The sequence below is a fragment of the Mucor velutinosus genome (genome assembly GCF_035048745.1).
Source record: "Mucor velutinosus strain NIH1002 chromosome Unknown tig00000093, whole genome shotgun sequence".
Classification (NCBI taxonomy): domain Eukaryota; kingdom Fungi; phylum Mucoromycota; class Mucoromycetes; order Mucorales; family Mucoraceae; genus Mucor; species Mucor velutinosus.
In genome coordinates, this window is record NW_027041907.1 from 1,270,520 (window position 1) to 1,292,244 (window position 21,725).

At 40.2% G+C, this 21,725-nt stretch overlaps 7 protein-coding genes across 7 annotated transcripts; 2 read left to right on the plus strand and 5 right to left on the minus strand.

Annotated features, from left to right (window-relative positions):
• Window positions 1–818: 818 nt before the first annotated feature.
• ATC70_002163 (uncharacterized protein) lies at window positions 819–1,848 on the minus strand (the record flags this gene model as incomplete). Its single annotated transcript, XM_064821545.1, has 4 exons — window positions 819–936; window positions 995–1,231; window positions 1,287–1,338; window positions 1,398–1,848. 4 exons carry the CDS (start codon window positions 1,846–1,848, stop codon window positions 819–821), a joined length of 858 nt encoding a protein of 285 aa, XP_064681231.1.
• Window positions 1,849–1,976: 128 nt separating this feature from the next.
• ACS2_1 (acetyl-coenzyme A synthetase 2) lies at window positions 1,977–3,142 on the minus strand (the record flags this gene model as incomplete). Its single annotated transcript, XM_064821546.1, has 6 exons — window positions 1,977–2,441; window positions 2,496–2,595; window positions 2,647–2,750; window positions 2,809–2,837; window positions 2,898–2,952; window positions 3,002–3,142. 6 exons carry the CDS (start codon window positions 3,140–3,142, stop codon window positions 1,977–1,979), a joined length of 894 nt encoding a protein of 297 aa, XP_064681232.1.
• Window positions 3,143–6,091: 2,949 nt separating this feature from the next.
• Window positions 6,092–6,337, plus strand: MTR10 (Nuclear import receptor; the record flags this gene model as incomplete). Its single annotated transcript, XM_064821547.1, has 1 exon — window positions 6,092–6,337. One exon carries the CDS (start codon window positions 6,092–6,094, stop codon window positions 6,335–6,337), a length of 246 nt encoding a protein of 81 aa, XP_064681233.1.
• A 1,705-nt stretch (window positions 6,338–8,042) lies between these two features.
• ATC70_002166 (uncharacterized protein) lies at window positions 8,043–9,784 on the minus strand (the record flags this gene model as incomplete). Its single annotated transcript, XM_064821548.1, has 2 exons — window positions 8,043–8,722; window positions 8,779–9,784. 2 exons carry the CDS (start codon window positions 9,782–9,784, stop codon window positions 8,043–8,045), a joined length of 1,686 nt encoding a protein of 561 aa, XP_064681234.1.
• A 2,172-nt stretch (window positions 9,785–11,956) lies between these two features.
• Window positions 11,957–14,861, plus strand: AP4S1 (AP-4 complex subunit sigma-1; the record flags this gene model as incomplete). Its single annotated transcript, XM_064821549.1, has 10 exons — window positions 11,957–12,459; window positions 12,513–12,535; window positions 12,590–12,666; window positions 12,723–12,894; window positions 12,956–13,343; window positions 13,403–13,527; window positions 13,579–13,623; window positions 13,680–14,579; window positions 14,641–14,778; window positions 14,839–14,861. The coding sequence occupies 10 exons, from the start codon at window positions 11,957–11,959 to the stop codon at window positions 14,859–14,861; spliced, it is 2,394 nt and encodes a 797-aa protein (XP_064681235.1).
• A 1,321-nt stretch (window positions 14,862–16,182) lies between these two features.
• Window positions 16,183–19,731, minus strand: ATC70_002168 (uncharacterized protein; the record flags this gene model as incomplete). The annotated part of the gene is made up of 1 exon (XM_064821550.1): window positions 16,183–19,731. The coding sequence occupies one exon, from the start codon at window positions 19,729–19,731 to the stop codon at window positions 16,183–16,185; it is 3,549 nt and encodes a 1,182-aa protein (XP_064681236.1).
• Window positions 19,732–20,077: 346 nt separating this feature from the next.
• On the minus strand, window positions 20,078–21,694 carry ATC70_002169 (uncharacterized protein; the record flags this gene model as incomplete). Its single annotated transcript, XM_064821551.1, has 1 exon — window positions 20,078–21,694. One exon carries the CDS (start codon window positions 21,692–21,694, stop codon window positions 20,078–20,080), a length of 1,617 nt encoding a protein of 538 aa, XP_064681237.1.
• Between the last annotated feature and the right edge of the window lie 31 nt (window positions 21,695–21,725).

The window sequence follows — 21,725 nt, forward strand, 5'->3', positions numbered from 1 at the left end:
TAAAGTGTCAAACCCAAAATTATGAGATTAGACAATTAGATGAAGAAAACGGCGAATAAACGTCGAAAAGAAGAGAGAAAAAAGAGAGAAAGAGAAAGAGAAAGAGTAAGAACTGGCAACAGACGAAAAAATTTGCTCTTTTGCGCCTGTTCCGGCACAAAATCACCATTGAATTTGTTCATCCAGGAAAGGCATGCACTGGTTACCGCCCGCCGAAGTGCTTTCCTATGAAAAAATTTTCGGTCGGATGTTCAAGATTGCTTCCAAAAGAGCTTCTTGAAGCAAAATCATCGATTAGCAAGGAAAAAAGGTCACTGCAGAACAAGCCATGACTAGGCAAGATGTCAAATGTTGGATCTTTGGATCAGGAGAGTATCTGGTTTGATGATGGCTTCATATGAGGATGAAGGCAGATGCAGTAAACTGAGATCTGAGAGCCGAAGTGAGTTGCTCGCAGTTTCTCAGAGCATACATGTCGACAATCAACAATGGATCAAATCAAGTGGATGAACGAGTAGTGGAGAACTTACTCCCGCTTGTTTAAATTCAAATCAAGGCACGATCAGCAATTGGCATCTCAATGTACAGATCTCTAAACGTATTGATGGCAGCATGTCCAAATCCCGAGCACTGGACTGAATCCCGCATATCAATATCATTACTGAACTGCCACTAGTCAGCCTGTTACTCACTACACATCTACAATGTCAAATAGTGGCGAAAAGATGCTACACGCCCATCTACGCCACGATGCCAACCAAGAAAATACATGCATAACTCTGCTTGTGCAATTTATTCAAGAATTTTACCGAATCCACTTAACAGCCCTTGTAAACTGGCTTTCTCTTCTCCTTGAATGCTTTGAGACCTTCTAATCTGTCCTGCGTAGGAATGACTTGAGCATAGTATGATTGCTCGATTTCCAATCCAGAGTCCCTGAGAGCATCAAATACATTAGCTATCGGATCAGCGATGATGAACATTAGCTACTTACATGTCTAAATGTGCGCCTCTATCAATAGCCAATTTAGCCATACGAATAGCAACAGGGCCTTGAGGCAAAATGGATCTTGCAATCTCGAGTGACTTCTCGATAGCACTGTCTTCTGCGGCATGATTTACAACACCATACTCCTTTGCCTTTTGAGCATCCATAATTTCACCTGTAAAGATCAACTCCTTTGCCTTGGGAATACCGATGAGTCTGGGCAATCTTTGGGTTCCTCCTGCACTACATAGCACTTAAGTTTGTCATCCCTTTCTAACATTGGTTGCTGGACACTTACCCTGGAATGATGGCTAATTTGGTCTCGGTCAAGCCCATTTTAGCAGTTGGCCCTGAATGATGAATATTAGATCAGCGCGCCTATTCTGTATCATGGCTCAATCATACTTACCAGCAACACGAAGATCACAGGACAATGCCATCTCCAAACCGCCACCAAATGCAGGACCATCGATAGCAGCAATGGTAGGAATGGGGAGAGTCTCCAACTCTCTGTAAGCCTTTCTCAATGAGTACAAGAATTGGGTCACTTGAGATGGGCTCATAGTAGCACGTTCCTTCAGATCAGCACCAGAGCAAAATGCACCAGGCACAGCACTTTGAATGATCAATACGCGAGACTCACCAGAGAACCTAACATCTGCCAAAGCTTGTCTGAATTCAGTCAGCAGATTTACTGACAACGCATTTCTGGATGAAGGGCGATTCAATTTTAAAATGGAGATACCGCCTTCAATATGCTCCAAATAAGCTTCTTTGGTTGCGTCGGTGGAGATGGCTCTGACAGCGAGAGATTGTCTTGGGGCTTGAGTCAAGATGATACGGCGTGCAGCAACAAACATGGTAAAAACGTGAGAAAAAGAGGGACAAAAGAGTTCATCAAGAAGCGAATGGTGAGGTCGCTTTTATAGCAGCCATGAATTACCGTGAGAAAAATGAGGGTTTTTTATTCCAAGCATGTATTCAATGTTTATTTCTTCTCCTCGTCCTTCTTCACCTTGTCTTCCACCTTGGGTATTTGCATTCCACCAGCTGTTGCTCGAGCAATTACTTTCTCGGCCCACTTGACTACAGGCATATCAATCATTTTGCCATCCAAGCTGAATGCGCCAATACCTTTTTGTGAGTTGACCTGGAATCCATTCACAATGTGCACTGCCCTCTCCAAATCGTTAGGATCAGGTAAAAATGCCTTTTGGATAATGTCGATTTGGTCAGGGTGAATAGCCTGTTTTCCAGCAAACCCGAATTCTCTGCCTTCTTTGCATTCTTGTAAGAGCGTTTCCTGGTCTTGATAGTCCACACACACCAAATCAATGGCTTGCAAACCATAGGCGGCTGCTGCATTCACAATGAGTTGACGAGCAAATAGCATTTCCTCTCGTGTTTTTGTTCTTATCAATCCCAGGTCTGCACAGTAGTCCTCTGCAGCAAACTACTTTAAAATTAGTCGTCTCGTCTCATCATCATCATCTAGGCCAAAACCTACTATTAATGCATCTAAACGAGGATCTGCTGTGACAATTTCCTTAATATTCATCATGCCGAGAGCACTTTCAATAGATGCGATCAATCGGATACGCTCACGTCTATGAATTCATATGAGAATCCGTTCGAGTAATAACGTTACAATCACTTACTGGGACTCTACTGCTACCGAGTCAATCATTCTACTGACAAATTGGATATCTTTTGCACTCTGGACCTTGGGAATCACGATAGCTTGGAGTCGTTTCGAATGCAGCTAAAAGCAATGATTAGACATGACATCATATGCATGCACACACAGCGTAATTACTAACAATGACATTGAGATCATCCAGCTCGTGTCCTACAAGATGTACATGGAACATGAGTATACATTGACTGTCCCTCTACTGAAAAGCCTTACCTGATCCGACAGCATTGATTCTAACTGCCTTCTCTGCTTTTCCATGTTCTGAAGCCTATGTCTACTGTCAATCTCACGTGGATAATCTTCCTTAAGTAACGTACCTCCAAGGCATCAATCACCATGTGTCTAGCTGTTCCCTTTTTACTCGATGAGACACTGTCCTCGAGATCATACACGACACAATCTGCCCCGACTGTAATCGATTTATGGATTTTTCTCTCATCACTGCCCGGGACTAACATCCATTTAGTTCATCACATACAACATTTAAGACTTTGGCCTTCAATACCGTAAAACAAAGCTCTTCTCGACCTAACGGTGTTGGATTTATCCACAGTTGCTGTACTAAAAACGCGCCATAAAGAGCTTGCTTTATAATTCATGCCACCCATCCTAGTTCCTGCTAAAATGATACATGAATGCGAGTTCAATATCCGCTCTATCATGGCACCAACACCGTTCCGTTATCTCGAGAATACTTTACCAGTGTTGAAGCTTGCAGAGGTTCTTGATGTGATACTAATCAGCCCAGTTATACGAAACATGATGTCGTAAGCGTAATTGCAAGTGTGTAAGGAAAAAAAATAAAAAGCGAAAAGGGTGGGGAAATTATTCAAATGGAACCATCCTGCTATTTGCATTTGAAAATATTTTCCATGATGATTTTGTGACCCCTGTTTGGCTCTTCTATGCTCGAAAAACATCATATGCTACTAATATTCCTGAGCTATTTTCCCGTGATAATCCGGCTAACTCATAGACATTTGCATTGGACTCATCATACACTCATAGAAGCCTGAGCCGCAGCGTCAAATGTCTGATTTCTGGCATTCAATCTCTTGTGTTTGTGCATTCTACATTTTGCATTGAGCATCACGAAGGCAGCTTTCAAACTCAAAAGTCTGTAAACAGTTGTTGGATGTCTAGTCTATGCATGGTTCTTCACATTGATCGCAAGCACAACACTTCCTAGAACACATCTAAAGCGTAGAATTGACCCATCTATATTAAGATCAGATCTATTGTCATCTCAGTTGGTGTCTTCGGCCTGCAACAAGACATCATATAACTACTGAGTTATCAGCCATGCTAAAGCGCTCCAGTTGGTTTAATAGGATAGGCTCATGCCGTTGCACTAAGACAGCTATGATATATAGCTATGATCAACAACGCAATTTGAGATCTAGATCTAACCATACGAGAAGAATTGAGGCATCGTTCAGAATGTGAAATTACTAGACTTATCTTCCTAATGGTAGATACTTGCATCTTATAAATATACCATTAGTGGGAGTCTTGATAAGTAGACAAATTGCTTGTACGAGCTCGCTAAAATTCGACGAGTGCCTTGCCATAACCTGTCATTCGATTATTTAATGTGTATTCTATTGATTTACCAATTCTGCCAACAACGATCGACCGCCAAAAATAATTACAATTCCGATTAAAGATTTTGCTTTGAATTGGTCAAATCCAGATTAAAAACGACTTGTTTCATCAAATTTGCGATATTCGACTATATAAACTGTCATAATCATTCAATACTTCCTAATAGCCCCTGGTGGTAGGGCGAAGTGGTAAAACTCCCGTATGCCAACGGGAGGATCCCCGGTTCGAATCCTGGTGAACGCAAGTTGTCTGAATTTTTGACGTAGTACTGATGTCCTCGTTTGGTGTTTTGTACTCTATCCATTATCTATATTTTGACGATTTCCGCAAGACTGTTTTGGCTCTAGGTGTCGCACCTTATTAGCAGTAGATTTCTTTCCCAACTTAGTTCAAAATTTCTTATTCCCCTTCTTTGCAGACATTGGGTCCACCAACAGTCTTTTCTATCCCTCAGTATGACATTTAAAGGACTTTAAATAAAACCTGGAGCTCGTCTCCCCTACAAAAAAAAAAAAATACTTCCTAATACTTTCTGGAAGTACATTTCAAGACGCATCCAATGGTGCTAATTGAAAGAGATGTTTTGAATAGGCTTATTGAGCAGTTTTACAAAACACGAAATGAGGTTTTTAGCGAAAATGTCAAGATTTTACATATGAAGGTGCCACAGATGTGATTCCAGGGGTTGCCTTGGATCTACAGAAACATTTTGATTCAAGATATACCATAGTAAAAGTCTTCATTTTCGAGGTGAAAATCTCGATCGTTTGATTTTCGATGAAAACCATGAGGGTTACCTCATGCTTTTGGTCGAATTTTGGCCATGTTTTTTGGGTCTCCAAAAAGTTTAACAAAGGTACCACAAAGCAACTGCTCGATGAAGGCAACCATTTGAGGTTATTCTTCCGGTATAAAACAGCCCATATCACGAGAAAACACGGCTCGAATACACCCAGAATTCGCTGTGTTTCGCATATTTTTAATGTGCAAAAGCTAATGCAACTGTGCTGTCTGCCCGCAGATGAACTTTTCCCATTAACACAGAAGCAGAGTATCCTAGAAAAAACAGTTACAGATGATCTATGAAGGGTCTTCATGTGATATTAGTGTGTCAAAATATAAAAAGCTACACTGAATATTAGTAGGAAAATCGAATGTACAGTAGAAATGCCTTTTTCATGATGAACGACGATTTCAACTTTTTAGATGAGGTAATTGAAGACTGCACGGTAATTTTTACGTGTGGCACTCATGCCACAGTACAACAAAGCGACATTGCAATAGTGAACACTCTTGAATTCTTTAGAGAATGCCATATCTTCAAGTACGACTACACGCGAAGACTGGGCTCTGACAGCACTAGAGAATATTCCTGCAATCTTTGCGCTAGATTTGGAATACGGGATGGCTGGGAAACGTTATCTTGCCCCCCGCAAAATTTCAAAAAAAAACTGGTGTGTTTGTGCAATCAACCAATAGACGTTAAAGCTCAAGTGGCACAATAGTACTTTTTATAGAAATTGTTTGCTGGATGGAGAGAAAATATCAGGCCACTGAAATATTAAATCGTTCGATAATACAAAAATAAACCTAACACTGCCTGTGATTTATATCTATTGTCGCCATTGTCATTTGATGAAAGCAGTAATATATGGTTTCCTGTCAGGAACCAACATGCACTTTATGTTTTGTGGTGTGATTTTTTTCCAAGCCTTTTGATTTGTATAAATACTGCTATCATTTTCTGCCATTGTTTGATCTGATCCATATACTATTCTATACTCTAGACAATAACAACAACAATGACCGCTCTCTCTTCTTTCCTCAAAGCCTCAAGAAAGCCTGAGGTGTATCCTATCGTCGGTATTCTCGGTGTTGCTCTTTCCGGTGCTGTCTTCTTTAGCGCCCGTGCTATTAGAGCTCCTGATGTCGCCTGGAATCACAAAGCTAACCCTCACCCATGGCAAGAAATTAAGGATGGTGAACAAGTCAAATTAATTGCCTTGAACCAAAAATATGATCATCGTTGGGAACGCAAGCAATGGTAAACGCTTTACTCGTCTGGAACCATTCAACTACTGCAACACCATCTCTACCTTATTTTACATACCTGTTCCTCAATCCACATATTAATTTTACATATCTCACTTTCATATAAATATCTCTTAAAAGGGTGGAAATCTTCCTCTTTTTGTATCTACTGTATTTCCCATTTTTTTCTCCATCAAATACTAGAAATAAATTTTATATATTCTTAATGACCACGAACATATTCAAGTCTCTTTTTGCAATCGTTAATACACAGATTACATCCAAGCAAGCCCTTGCTCTGAAACATACGTTTAACACGATAGAATTTGTATATCATCATATTATAATAAATGTTCAGTCCTTAGACATTTTACAACCCTAACAAGGAACCTGAGCTTCAAGGCATCTGTCTGGCCTGGCTCATATGTGAATAATGATTTTACAATCAATCAACAAAAGCCACTGTTATTTCTACCCTCTTTCCTCTGCTCAATGCTGTAAGCATTTTATTTGAACAACGGCTCGAGCCTCAGAGATTTCATTACTTACTGCAGACATGCTATCCAACCCATGAATCATCAATGTCCAGACTAACGTTATTAAATATAGAATGCAAGAAACTATCCTTATGAATGATATAGAATGCAATAAAATATCATTATAAACGATAGTTCTATGACCTGCCACCTACTTTTCATACGCTTCAAGGGCATTTACTACTGTATTGCCTTATGAAAAGGGCATTGAGTTTTCCAGCTGGCTCCACAAGCCAAAACTAATTCCAACTCAGACTCATAGTATGTTCCAGATTGGCCAAATCTTGATGGTTTTGGACTCGATTTAACTATTTTTGCAGATTCGACTATATAAAATATGATGATCATCCTCTGCTTCTTTAAGCTTTCTTGGAGTGCCTTTCAAGGCGCTTCCAATGGTAACAAGTAATAGAGATGTTTTGAATAAACTTATTGAGCAATTTATGAAAATTGGTTTCTGACCAAAAAGTCAAAATTTTGCATATGAAAACCTCATTTAAGTGGTTTCAGAAGTTGCTTTGAATCGAGAGAAACATTTTGACTCAAGATATACTATAGTAAAAGTTTTCATTTTTGAGGTCAAAAGTGCGATCGATTGGTTTTCACTGAAAACCATAAGGTACCCCTCATGGTTTTTGGTCGATTTTCGGTCATGTTTTTTTGATCCCCAAAAAGTTGAGCAAAGGTGTCAGGAAGTAAGTGTTAGATGAGAGCAATTGTTTGGTACTATTCTGACCACCTAAAACGGCCATGAACGTAAGAAAACGCAGCTCAAATGCGCCCAGGTTTTGCTATATCAGGGACACTAAGGAATAAAAAGGGGAATTACCAGTACACTGCTTGCCCGTATATAAAGTAGCTACGTGTATATGGATGTAGAGCATTACATAAGAATCAGATCCTCAGATAATATGAAGGGTTTTCATGTGTAAGTGGAAGGTCAACATGAACGTAGTACAGTAGTCGCTCTATATAAGGCCGTCCTATATAAGGCTATGCGGGGAATAAGGCTGAAATTTTTCAGGTTTTTTTTTTTTACCAGCTATTTAGCCTTAATAGCCTAATTTTATATAAGGCTACAGATTCTAAAAATTTTAGCCTTATTTCATAGTGGTGATCGCTGAGATTGAATTTAAGGCCAATCAGATAATAAAAAATATATAGCTTTTATTGAAAAATAACACATTTAAACAAAATAATCACGTAAATCTGTTTGATTTTTCTCTGCTACTTCCTCCGATCTGATATCGTTCAGATTCCTACGGATAGTTTTCAGCATAGACTTTTCTTTTTCATCCATTGGGATGGTATGGTACAAGATAGTTTCATACGCATGCTTCAACTTCTCTCTTATCTCCTTCGTATCAACATCGTAAATCTCTACTGGTTCTTCCTCTACCTCAAGCTCTTGTGATCCATGGGTAACATCATCGCCATCCTCAAATTCAACAATCACGGGATTAAAAACGATTGCATCAGACTCATCTGCATTTAGATCCAAGTCGTTTACTTCAGTTACCAATTGAACCCCATCATTACTTCTGTTTCCAGGAAGTTCAGGGATGATTTCGTTCAACTGGCTGACTAGATCATCGTCTAAAGGTAGCTCGAAAGATGGGAGTACATCCTCCGAGTCGACTCTCTGTCTCTGAGCAAACTTAAAATCAAGGATCTTCGTATGATCCCAGCAATTTTGGATTGTTTGAGGCTTAACTTTGATCCAAGAATCAGCAAGAAAATACAGAGCATCCACCTCATCCATTCTGTATTCCTCGGTAAGATCAAGGCTTACCCCAGCAAGATACTTGTTCACTGCCCTGTAGTATTGGTGCCAACGAAACTGAGCCTTGAAGTTCGCAATGATTCCTATCGAGTGTGTGATTAGAGATGAGTACGTATATCAATGAAATTTGTTGATTTACCGGCATCCAAAGGCTGCAACTTGCTTGTTGTGTTTGCTGGAAGGAAAATCAACTTAATATTGCTGAATTCTTCTTTCAATTTATGCACTGAAGCATTGTCAACCAAGAGAGCAACTTTTCTTCCGGCGTAAACGAAAGACGCATTCAAACGTTTTACGTACTTCCTAAAGATGTCGGTGTTCATCCATGCATTGGGAGATGAATGGTACTCCACGTAATGGGATTGCCCGATGTTGGTGGTTCTTCTGTACAAAGCAGGTTTTTTGTTTGCTGCCTTTGGTGTCTTTCGTTTCCCAATTACAATGGGGTGCCCTTTATAGGATCCATCATAGTTGGTGATTAGTCCAACTGTGAATCGGTTCTTGCTTTTTCTTGAACCACCTAAAGGTTCCTGACAAATGGTGCGAGTTGGTTGTTGCTCGTAGTATAAGCCAGTTTCATCAAAGTTGAGAATATCTTTGGGATCATATGGCTCCAACAATTCTTCAATCTTTCTGAGTTCTTCGACAATCTTAGATGATGTTAAGTCGACTGAGCTTTTTTCACCATATAAATGTCTTGACTTGACACCAATTCTCTTGAAAACATCGGTTAGCCATCCATCTGAGAAATGGATTTGCTTATTCTTTGGCAATTCATGCATGCGGTACTTTCTGTGTGCGACTACTTTTGCAAAAGCTGCAATAGTTCCACGATTGACAGGAAGAGATTTTGCATTCATGGCTTGAATGTACTCCAAAATGTCATTGTCCAATTGTGGCATCGTCAAGGCTCTGCTGCTTTTTCCCTTCAAATTTCCTCCTTCGTAAGCTTTGATCACCTTGTCCTGTGAATTCAAGACGTTCGATACAGTTTTTTGCTTGACTGAGTGATGAAGGTTGAATTCCTTTTGAGCCCATTGACCGAGTTGCATTTGCGTCAGATTAGGAAAGTGCATGTTGTGCATAATAATGCGATACTTTTGCTCGATTGTGAGGCGATCTCTTGATCTTTGATTAAGGCACATGATAGGATATTACGTTCAATAGAAGTAAAATAAACAGATAAATGAATGTTACTGGGGAGGTATCAAGTTGATTTATTTGATCAACTATTATAGTAATAGATTCTACGCGCACGACTTTTTTGACAGAAGTCACGCGCGCCAGTTAAGGTTATGCGGGCAATAAGGCTAAAAAAACCTCGCCAAAAAAGTAGCCTTATATAGAGCGACTACTGTAATATTATAATAAGATACGCAAGGGCAATTAGAAGTTCGAGCTGCTGCTTGTAGGTTGGCTCTCACCGAAGTGAAGAGAAGGTAAAGAACCATCCGAAGCATAAATGTTCATATGATTAGTGATTTTTTATCAATCAACAATCAAGATTCTAACATTTTAGCCCTATTAATTTTGCCGTATTTGCCAAAGGCCCACGGCAGCGCAAGCCGTTTGAACGTAGGTCAGGAAACCACCCGAAGTGTCGAAAGGCTCGTTTAAAGTAATGGTTGTTCATCATACTAGCCATAAAAATGCTCAGATTGGCATTTTTACTCGTTACAAGTGGCCGTAACAGGTCGGGTAAAGCTTCTTATTGCTCATAAGGACGTGCAATATCAACGTCTCGATTGTATTCGTCACTTCAAGAACGACTTTCTCTTCTCTTCTAATGTTAATAATATCAGAATAATTTTAGTAGCCCAGTGTCAAACCTGTGCTTTCTTGGCCTAGAGGCTGTTCCGAAGATTTTGGGACTAGCTTGACAGCTTCAGTACTAAGGTTTAGTGTAAGAGTTCCCGTGCTTTGAGTAAAATGTTTTTCAAAGCCTCGCTTGAGCTGTTCTAGCACTCAATTTATACGGTAGCCCTTTGGAGAGCGCACATCGACAGTTTCCATTCCACTGTGTCTGTGAGACTTGCATAGAAGAAATACATATCGCACTTTGTCATTGTGTTTATACGATATCGCTTACGCAATGAATACTTTAATACTATAACTAAAGTAGTTGGCGCGCGATATGCAACAAAAAACTAGTATACAAGGCGTGTTTGAATGCATATAAGCCAAGTATATATTCATATGAAGAGGACTATTCAACCAGCTCAACCTAGGAAGGCATATAAAACTCATTCAGCTTGCGATGTTTGGTGGACATACATATTTAAGTTTGCACCCAGGCACCCGTCGATCGATGCTATCGTACCTGTATCACTCGACATCGCCCATGAGTGAGGTACTTGAATGGCCTGGCGTCCTTTTGATGTTTGTAATTAATCATGAATTGTTTGGTTGAATAAGATTGCATATGGGAATAGTTCCTGGGATCTTATGTTTACACCACTGGCAAACTATGTAGTGTACTACTCTAATGATGCATCTTGAAATGAATCAATTTTGGTAATTTATATTTATAGGATGAAATGCGCACCTTGTCCGCTAAACTATTCGCATCCATTGGAATTGCGTTTGTAATTAGCGTAGCACTTTTTGGGTAGCACGAACGAAAGACTAATTTGAGATCTTCATGTACCTGTTTTTCTTTTGTACTCTTCACTCAATGCCTCTTTTGAAGGCAGACAACTTTGTAGATGGGCACAGTTACATTACAACAGGTGCACTGCCACTCGTAACCTTGTCTGGATTCCGTCGACTTGTTCAGATGTATGGTATTGCCACATGTATCAGTTGATCCGCCATCTTTTTTTCGATGCTCTGTGAATACAAGATGTCTCAGTGAAGATCTTTTTAGCCTTGAGAGAGGTTTGTACCAACAAATAATAACAACAAACCGGGCTTTCCTTTAATAGGGATCTACCAGAGATGAGCAGCATCATCGTCGTCAATAAAATCAAATATTCGGGTCGCAAATCAATTTTAGCGCCGTGTACAACCTTTGATTTGCTTAATCAAGTTACCTAACACTCTGTTTGAACGCTGTGCTTTGCAAGCACCAAGATTACTATAAAATGATGGAAACCGAGGAAAAGTTTAATATTGATGGCCTTTTGTTTATTCTTTTTTTTTCCCTCTTTTCTCTTTTCCCCTTGATTTTGGAGATTAGTATATAACATCTTTCTTTTCCTTCTATTTCGCTAGAGACCTTTTAGATTTATTTGACTAAAAAAGCAACATTATTATACTTTCATATATACCAACTGTAGAGACATTTACATCTATATACCAAGTTAATTTTACCCTTCATGGCCCAAAATAGAGGATATCAAGCTCCGGCATTTGGGTATCGTGGCACTGGTGGAAGACAGAGGCAATCACTGCAACCGGATGATGAAGTAGCTTTGGAAGCTGGCTATATCAGTAACAGATCTAATCTCAGTGCAACCTCTGAAAGAAGCAATGCTGGTGATCGCAGACCCTCTTATACTGCTAATCATCAAATGGCGAATGAAAGTTATATCAGTAACAGATCAGGTGGTGCTGGTGCTGCTTCTATACGATCTGGGGTCCGTATCCATACCAATGAACATGAGGTGGTGGCCCCTCTTCATGACCCTACTGGAAAGCCTCTTCGTAGACATGGTACTGAAACCATTGGTGATGTCCTTTTGCATCCCTTGAAGGAATTTCAGCTTCATCAAAAACGTACTGAGGCTTACGAAGCCGAAAAAACTGATTGGAATGAGCACCATCCAGAGTCTATTGCATCTGTCAAGGATGTCAATAACATGACAGACGAGCCAATTGTGTAAATATGCTTCATATTCCTGTGTTGTTTGGCTATACTGATACTCTCTATAGCGAGGATGTTAGAGTCAGATTAAGTACGCAACATTGCTCAAGCAATACGTGAATCAATACTCAACCGTGTTTTGTAGCAATGCATTTTCGTCATTTGGTGGGTGATCAAGACTTTAAATTTAATGATGATCAGATTGCGACACTGGAGAAACCTGTAAGGCAGAATGTAACGACTTGCAACAACTATTCTTCTAATTGACACTTTTGTAGTTGCAACTCACGCCCGCAGAGAAGGAAGAGTTCGCACGCTTCAAAGATACGGATGATTTTATTGATTTTTTGGAGAGAACTCATAGAGATTTCTCAGTCAAAGTACATAAAACTGTCAAAATGAGAGCCCAATTAGCTTCGGCAAAAAGCGACCTATTCAGTGATTCCTCAAGTATGCTATAGACATGAGCCACTGTAGCGCATGGTACTAACTTTCTGCTAATGTACAATAGAAAGTTCGTTTGATTTAGGTGAAAAGTCAAACACATTTTCGTCTGACAAAACCACCAACACTAGCAGCACTGAAAAGCCAGTGAACGAAAAGCCAGTGAGCGAAAAGCATGGCTCAGGCGCCTTCAAAAAGTCGGATTCTGGCAACTTTTCTGAGGCTCCTAAAACGCATCCTCACACTAATCATTCGCCTACGGATTTGCTGTTAGATTTGAATGATAACGTCTATGTACAGGTCCAATTCATTCCTATCGTTCATCATGTTCATCATAACAAGAGAAGAGCCATTTTTGCGGTTCCTGATCCGGATTTATCTGACGAAATTGGCGAAGAAACCTCGGCTACTTGGGTGGAACTGTTAGGTGATGTGTTTTATGTCGGCTGGCTCAGGTAAGCTATGCACTATGCATATAACATTTAGAGTAATACTGATATGTAAATGTCTATAGTCAGTTCACACATTCCGTGCATATCAACAGTATCGCAACTCTCAACACATACGCTGCATGGTTTGTTGTGATGTGGTGGACATGGTGTTCCAGTGCCTTGTACTCGTCTCGCTACGACAGACAAGGTAAGCTCATGATGCTTTGCCTCACATGACGCAGCTAACACTGTTTTGCAGACGTTGCTCATCATATTTATAAGATTATTGAACTCTGTGGCCTAAGTAAGTTTTCATCCACTCCATTACCCTCTTCACTTATTCACAAAGACACCACATAGTCCTTATGGCTGGTTCCAGTGACAAACTCAAATTTGAAGCAGAACCCAAATGGTTCATCATTGGCTATATCATCATGAAAGCTGTTGTATTGTTTGAATATGCTGTCATCTTCATTGTCTCTCTTGGTGCTCATTTCAAATCATCTCGCAGACCTTTGGGTGCTTATGTTGCTGCCAGCGCCATCTCCATTGCTATGTGGGGAGTGTCCTTACTATACCAATCCCAGGCAGATATGACTAAAAGATATGCTCTTTGGTACATTAGTATAGGTATGGAAATCATCGTTCACGTCTACTTGCAAGGCAACAGTCGTGTATCATTAGCTGCTAGTCATCTAGGTGAGCGCTTTGGTCTTTTCACGCTTATCATTCTCGGTGAAAACTGCATGGGATTCATCAAGATGGTTGCTGAATCAAACTTTACATCAAGTGTTATCGCTTGTAATGTGTTTGGTGTCACTATTATTTTTTGCTACTTCTTCATGTACTTTGACGATTTCAGCGGCGAGATGATGAGTGAAACCAAACTTAGTCAACTGTGGATGTATCTCCATTTTCCTCTTCATCTATTTCAAGTAGCTTTTGGTATCGCATTGACTGAAATTATCACATCTCATAACAATGGTATTGATACCGACGCTGCTTTCCAAGAGACCCTCCAAAAGTGTGCTACAACAGAGCATGCGGCTGCTGCTTCTAGTGCAACTAATAGTAGCACCGTGGAAAGCGCACATTATACGGTGCTGTCACTGGCTGCGGAATTTGCCCCAGCTGAAGGATCTGGGCATAGTAGTGGCTGTGATGATCCATTGTTCTCTATCAAGATTTTTTGGATCACTGCTGGTTTGATCCTTTGCTTCAATGCATTCATCAAACTCATTAATACACCGGTGAATAGAGGTAAAAATGAGCTTACGCCTGCATCATGCATTATACTAATCCGCTTCTTGCAAACTTATAGGCAGCTGGAAGTCCTATGTCATTTGCATCTCTCGTATTTTGAATGCTGTCGTGTTTTTTGCGCTTTCAACTATTACATTTGCCAACTTGAATGGTTTAGGAATGGTTTCGGTCATGATGGCATGTCTTTTGTTCCAATGTAAGTGTTACAGATGACCTAATGGCTATTAAATCAATGACTAAGTTGTTTTTCCAATAGCTGGCGTCGATTTGTTGGATTAGTTTGGTCAAATTTGCCTATTTCAAATTTGAGTTTTTCTATTATGTAATTCTATTAATGCCTATAAATAAAAGTGTTTATATCATACAACTTTATGGCCCTGATGAGCTTTATGTGTTTGCATTCACAATAGCAAATCACTTTTGCATGAAAAATTTGAAGAACAATTCTGTGTTCAAGGGCAAACTTAAGTGTGTATCAATCGAGGAACCAGTTTCCCATCTTTATTGCATAAAAGCACTAACCGATCTATCTCGCTACGCTCGATGTCGCTGTCGTCCTGGGCTCTCGACAAAGACATTTTAAATCAGATATAATAAAATTTTGGTATATCAAGTAAATTTTAAACAATATATTATTATTAGTAAGAAAAAAAGAAAGGTTATATTAGAGCCACCAGGAGGAAGCGAGGAGGTATCTCCCTCAGCATCCTTTTTGCTTACACTGATATCAAACAAAGCCTATTTTTGGGACAACAATGTGAAAAAAATTTCAAATTTTATGCAGCATTTGTACATCACAATCGCCATTTTCTGATAATAGAATTGTCATATCATTCACTGCTGCTGATGCTCTTAATAAGATGCGACATAAAGCTGGTCATAAGTAAATACAGGACTTGTGTAAGATCTACAGCGAATTTTTTGAGATATTGTCATTGCAAAAGACATCTTTATGAGGCGAAACTCCCCAAAAAAAGTATTTAGGCTAAGCAATTGTCCTTTTAATCCCATGATCCCCATTTAATCAGTATCACAATCATTATTGTCATCAACAGAAAGGCATTTAGGTCAGCCAGCAACAATGCCGCCGCCAAAATTGATTCAAGCTCAGTATATTTTTTCTGTTCAAGATTGGATAGATTTTGTCTTTTTTCGACTTCTTCAATCTATTTTGTATTATTCGACTATATAAACTGTGATGATCACCCTTCGCTTCCTAATACATTCTTGAAGTACTTTTCAAGGCACTTCCAATGGTGCTAACTGTAATAAGTGTTTTGAATGAACTTACTGAGCAATCCAATAAAATTTGAAATGAGGTTTTAGCGAAAATAGCCATATTTTGCATATGAAAGCCTTATAAAAGTGATTGCAGAGGTTACGTTAGATTGATAGGAACATTTTGATTCAATATATACCATGGTAAAAGTCTTCATTTTCAAGGTGAAAAATGCGATTGTTTGATTTTCGATGAAAATTTTTTTTTTGTATGGATGTTGCTTATTTATTAGTAAATATACATTATAATAAGAACATCAAATGATGGACAAGTGTATGTAACAAAGTGACTTGCCATATATAAAATCTATTAAAGCTACTACTAATATTGATGCTTGAGATCTGACAATCTCATCACTTCAGCACTGATCTTGTTGGTGACATTGTTGGTATCAAATGGCACTCCTTCGAATGTTTGTAGGAGGTGGAATCTCCATATCATACGAATGGTGGCAGCAAACAGGTCGAAGATTGTAATCTTGATATCGAGGTTGTAGATGAAATATTGCTTCAGGTTTAAGTTAACTATAGATTGGTATACTTGTTGTGGATTAGCAACCTTGGGGTATCCCAGGAATTGTTCAAAGATGTTGGACCAAATGTCGTTTTTGTGGGGGCAGCTAACCATGAGATGTTTGGCATCTTCAGTATCATTGCAGAGGGTACATTTGTCATCTTCGACGTTCCTCAGGCGTCGAACGAAAAGAGCTGATTTGCTCGGGCATTGCTTGTGTATCATTCTATACCAGACATTTCTCACAGAGTGATGCATGTTTTGATGATAGAAGTGTTTCCACTGGACTTTGCTGATGGTATGATTGAACTTTCGTCCAACATCAAGGTTGTGTATGTCCAGCATAATTGATCTCAAGTATTTGTTTGACATTTGAAGCATTGGGCGGTCTTGGTAGTTAAGCATAGCAACGAAAGGCTGTAGGTCTAGATGAGCCTCCATGTTTCTTGTATCCGCGAAAGATTCCAATCTGATGTTCCCACAGAGAAGACCTCTTTCTATCTGATTCCTAATGTTTGGTCGCTTGCATTCACTTCTTGGCTTTATCTGCAGAGTACTTGTTTCCTGGTTGACGTGGAAGAAGTCATGAACTTTACTCTCCCTGATCGAGTCTCTGCTTGTGTATCCCATGGCTACTTCCTCATTGACAAAATCAAGAATTTCCAGCACTGGCAATGACAAGAGTGTCATGACATTTGGTTTGACAGACCAAGCGAGTGAGAATGGGGAATGCTTCATATAAGTATCTATTGCCTCGAACATCATGTGATAAGGGTGGAAGCCTCTTAACTGGTTTTTGTATCTAGCCGTTTGGAACAGTATAGGGATTATGTGCGATGGTGAGTCGTGCGACATCTTCAAATAATCCACTAGTAGCCTATACGTGAGACCAGGTATGTTGTTGCTGTTTTCTGTCAGCAAAGCGTTCAGGTATCTGAATTGCAGAACCTTTTGTTGCGCCATTAAATCAATCAGTCCTAAACCGCCTTGGTACCTTGGTAGGAAGAGGGAGTTGCCTTTTAGAGGTGGATACAGGCCAGACATTACAAACTGATAAATGATTGAGGTTATCTTCTTGACTGTGTCTTTGGGCAGGGAAACGATCCGAATGACATGCCATAGTTTGGACAATATCATAGTGTTGGCAATATTCGCTCTGCCGTACAGTGAGACTTGTCGTGCTGCAAACCTTTCAACAGCAGTAGTGATATCACCCAGCAGTTTAGCGATGTATACGTCTCTTTGTTGATTGCAGAACCAAATTGGATAACCTAGGTATTTTATAAATCCTGTAGACGTAGAATCATACCATTTGATTTTGAGATTGTTTGTTGCATGATCTTGAATTAGGCCACCAGTTTGGCTTGTCATTCTTCCACCATGAAGAGGGAAGGCCACGGACTTGTCGTAGTTGATCTTGGAGTTCGAGGCCTTGTTGTAAGTTCTCAATCTTTCTTCCAGATCAAGAAGTTCTGCCCGAGACTTGACGAAAGTCAGGACATCATCCGCATATGCGAGTACTTTCAATGGAGGAGGAGCCACCCAACTGTTTGTTCTCTTGCTTATAGGCTTGACGTGCTGGAGACTATACCCCGAGATAGTTGTACTTTTGGTCACAGATAGCAGAAATGGTTCAATAGCCAAGTTGAACAGCATTGGTGATATACTGTCTCCTTGTCTGATGCCGCGTCTTTGCTCGATAGGATCTGTTAAAAAGCCATTGACATTCACGTAAATGGAGTTGTCGAAGAATAACTTGCAGATGCATTGGACAAACTGTTTTGGGAAACCAAACTTCACTAGGACCTTGGATAGATACTGGGGATGTACCCTATCATACGCTTTGGCGTTGTCCAGCATAATCCCAGCATATTCGACAAATTCTCCAGAATTGTTCCATCTTGCTTCACGTGCATTGTCTACAATCACTTTCAACGACATCCCATGGTCTCCAATGTATCTACCTCTCAGGAAACCACTTTGGTGGGGGCCTATAAGGTCACTTGCTACCTCTATGACTCGTGAGTTAAGTAGTCTGGTAAACACTTTGCAATCAGAGGCTATTAGGGTTATTGGACGGTAGTTGCCAAGGTCAGTCATATCCCCTTTCTTTGGTAGCAGCACAATACATGATTCCTGCCAGGATTTTGGGAATTTGCCTAGTGATAAAGCATCGTTGAACACTTGCAGAATAATCGCTTCACAGCTCGGGTTGATTACTAGAAGGTGCAAAATTTCGTAACATATACCATCCAGGCCCGGACTACTACCATTTGGCGTTCTTCGAGATCCTTGAATGATATCTTCGTAAGGTATGTCTTCAATGATGTCCTGTGAGTCCTCAGCTGGAATTGTTTTGTCGATATATTGTAGCATTCTTTCCACACAATTGAGATCAATTTCTTCCTCGGTGTATAGGTCTTGATAAAAGACTTTGGCAGCGTCAAGTTTAGTACTAGTTTCCAAGCATTGTTCCCCGGAAGTAGGATGCTTTAGGCTAGAGATTGTTCGCTTGGATGCCTTTTCCGCTAATGTTTGCTTGATGTAACCTGGAGACTTTTCACTCTTCTCGTGCCATCTCTGTCCTGCTCTCAGTCGTTGGACGTCAACTATCTCTTGTTGGAGTTGGGATAGCTCCTTTTCGACAGGAGAAAGCAAAAGATTAAGACAGACGGAATCATCCCGGTACCTACGTAGCAAATTGTTCCTCTCGCTCTGTAACTTCTTGATTTTAGCTTTCCTCCATGAACAGTGAGTGCGGCTGAAGTTTAGAGTAACTTGCTTAGTTTTCTTCTTAATCAGGTCCCATTTTTCTTGAGCAGATAGGTTAGGATCTAATTTGGTTTCAACGTAGTTAGAGATAGCAGTGTTTAATTTGTTGACGTAGATAGGGTTCTTCGCAAGAAAGGGGTTGGCCCGCCAAACACCTTTACCACAGTTAGTCATGCCGGTAGTGTATGTCTTGGTTAACAAGGCATGGTCTGTCCATTCTTGAGAGAGAAATGTGATATCACCATCACTCATTTTGAAGAAAGCATCGCGGCCTGCAAACATATAGTCGAGAGTGGAAAGAGACGATCCACGTCTAAAAGTGTAATCATGCGGTAAATTTGGTTGGTTCAAGCAATCTGAAAAGTGAGTGTTCAAAAATTCAATGAAACTTTTGGGCTTTCCAGTTTGGCGATTATAGCGTTGGCTTGTGGAGTCGAAGCAGCAGTTCATGTCACCGGCTATGATGAGAGAAGGGATAATCTCAGGCATGGAGTTGAGGAGACTGATGATTTGGTCGAACAAGTGATTTCTCGCCCTGTAGTCATCAGAGTGAGCATAGATATTTAAAATGTAAATTGGAGGCATGTTATTGTTAACCAGTGATAGCTTGGTCAGAATAACTCTTCCGTCTTCTAGTATTTTGATTTGTTGTAGATTCAGTGATGGATTGAAGTTGATGACTCCACATTGTCCAGTCCAAATTGCTTGGTGGTACTGGAATTGATATTTAAAATTTGTTGTAATGTTTTCAAAGGAATGGTGAGGAATATTTGTTTCCTGGCATAGTAATATATTTAACTTTTGTTGCTTAAGGTAGGTGATGAACCTATTTGTTGTATTGGTGTTATATTGTTTGTTGAGGTTCCTGCAATTGAGGGAACCTATCCTAATGTTAATGTTTCTAGTTTGGTTGGTGTTACTCATTAATTAATTATAATGTGTTTGTGGTTGATGATCCATCCAAGACCATTTCGTCTCTGGTGTTAGTCTCTTGCTGTTTAATCTGCTTTTTGCTAGGACCTTCGCTGTCCTCTACTGGAGGGGTAGAAGCCAGTTCATCGATAGATCGCTTGGGATGTTCCTCAGTAGGTTCATCTACACTGTTCTTGTGCCCAGAGTGTCGCAAGTTATATCTACTTACATTGTCCTGAACAACCTTAGGAGATTCCCCATCGCTATCTTCCTCGCTAGTAGACTTGACATACTCCTCATCACCAAAGGAATTATTGTCCTCCTCCTCCTCGAGATGTCCCTTGGGAGCATCCTCTTGTGAGAGGCTACCTGCCTGAGATTCCCGACCCTCGGATTCAGCAACCTGAGATTCATCACCCTGAGATTCACCATCATGGGAGTCACCTTCCTCTTCCATTTGCATATCCTTGCTGTCGTTCAAGTTGGTTGAATGTTCTTGGACATTTTCAGCGTCGGAATCAGACTCTGGCTCGTCAGCTGAAGATACTTCCCCCTTGGAAAGTGCCTCATCATCGCTTGTGGATTTCGACGAAAGGGATGTAGCCTTCCTTTTCCCCTTCTTGTGGTTGAGGTACTTAGGAGGGTCCACATTCATTAGATCTAAAAGGTCAACCTTTCTACCTATAGGTTTAGGTTGGGCAACATTTTCTTGCTGGCGATGTTGACCTTGTTTGTTGTGATCATTAGTTTTCTTCACTCTATTCCATGAGGCTAATGGGCACCCGGCGATGAGATGTTCCAAGCTTCCGCATCGGAAACATGCTTTCCTCTTTGTTCGAGGACAATCAGCTTTGATATGATCATCAGTGTGACAGTCTTGACAAATTGGGTTCATGTTACTCCAAACCAAATGTAGCTTCTCCTTGAAATTCCCAAACTGGATCTGAGGGGTAAGTTCAGCTGCGTAACTTTTTAATTTGTCCCTATTTAGAGTGACAAAACCGCGACCAGTAAACCAATTACCATCTTTGGTATAGCTAAGACCAAGATTGAGAATGTCCCCATATTTTTGGAAGGTCTCCACCATCAAAGGCTTCAAAACTTCTTCAGTTTTGTAAGGAAGCTCAGAGACACCTACTCTGAGGACGTTGGCATTTTTGTCCAAAGTCTTGTTCACCTTAATTATCTTCCCTTGTAAGACGAGTTCCTTGTTCAGAGCCTCCTCGCAATCTTCCTGGCTTGGAAAGCTGATTTCAATGACCTTATGGTTCTTACCAACCATACGTGTTCTAATTCCCAATCCTTTGGAATAGTGATCTCGAAGACAAGTGAGCAAGGGCTTCTCTCTGAATACCATCCCAGCAAATTGAGAACAATCAATGACGAGAGAGTAGTCATCTTTAGCTTCTACGAATGTTGAGTTGTAGTCCAAAGGTCTTCCAGTTGTGGAGGCGTTGTTGTCGATAGCTGGAGCAATGTTGAAGGTTGTTCGCTTCTGACTCTTGATATCTTGAAAAAGTGATGCATAGGTAAAAATGTTGTTGCCTGGATTATGGCTAGAATCCAGCGTGGAACCTCCATTACTGGAAATCCCACCTTTTTCTGCTATTTTGTGATCTTTAGCGGAGAAAGCCATGATTTTCGATGAAAACCATGAGGTACCCCTC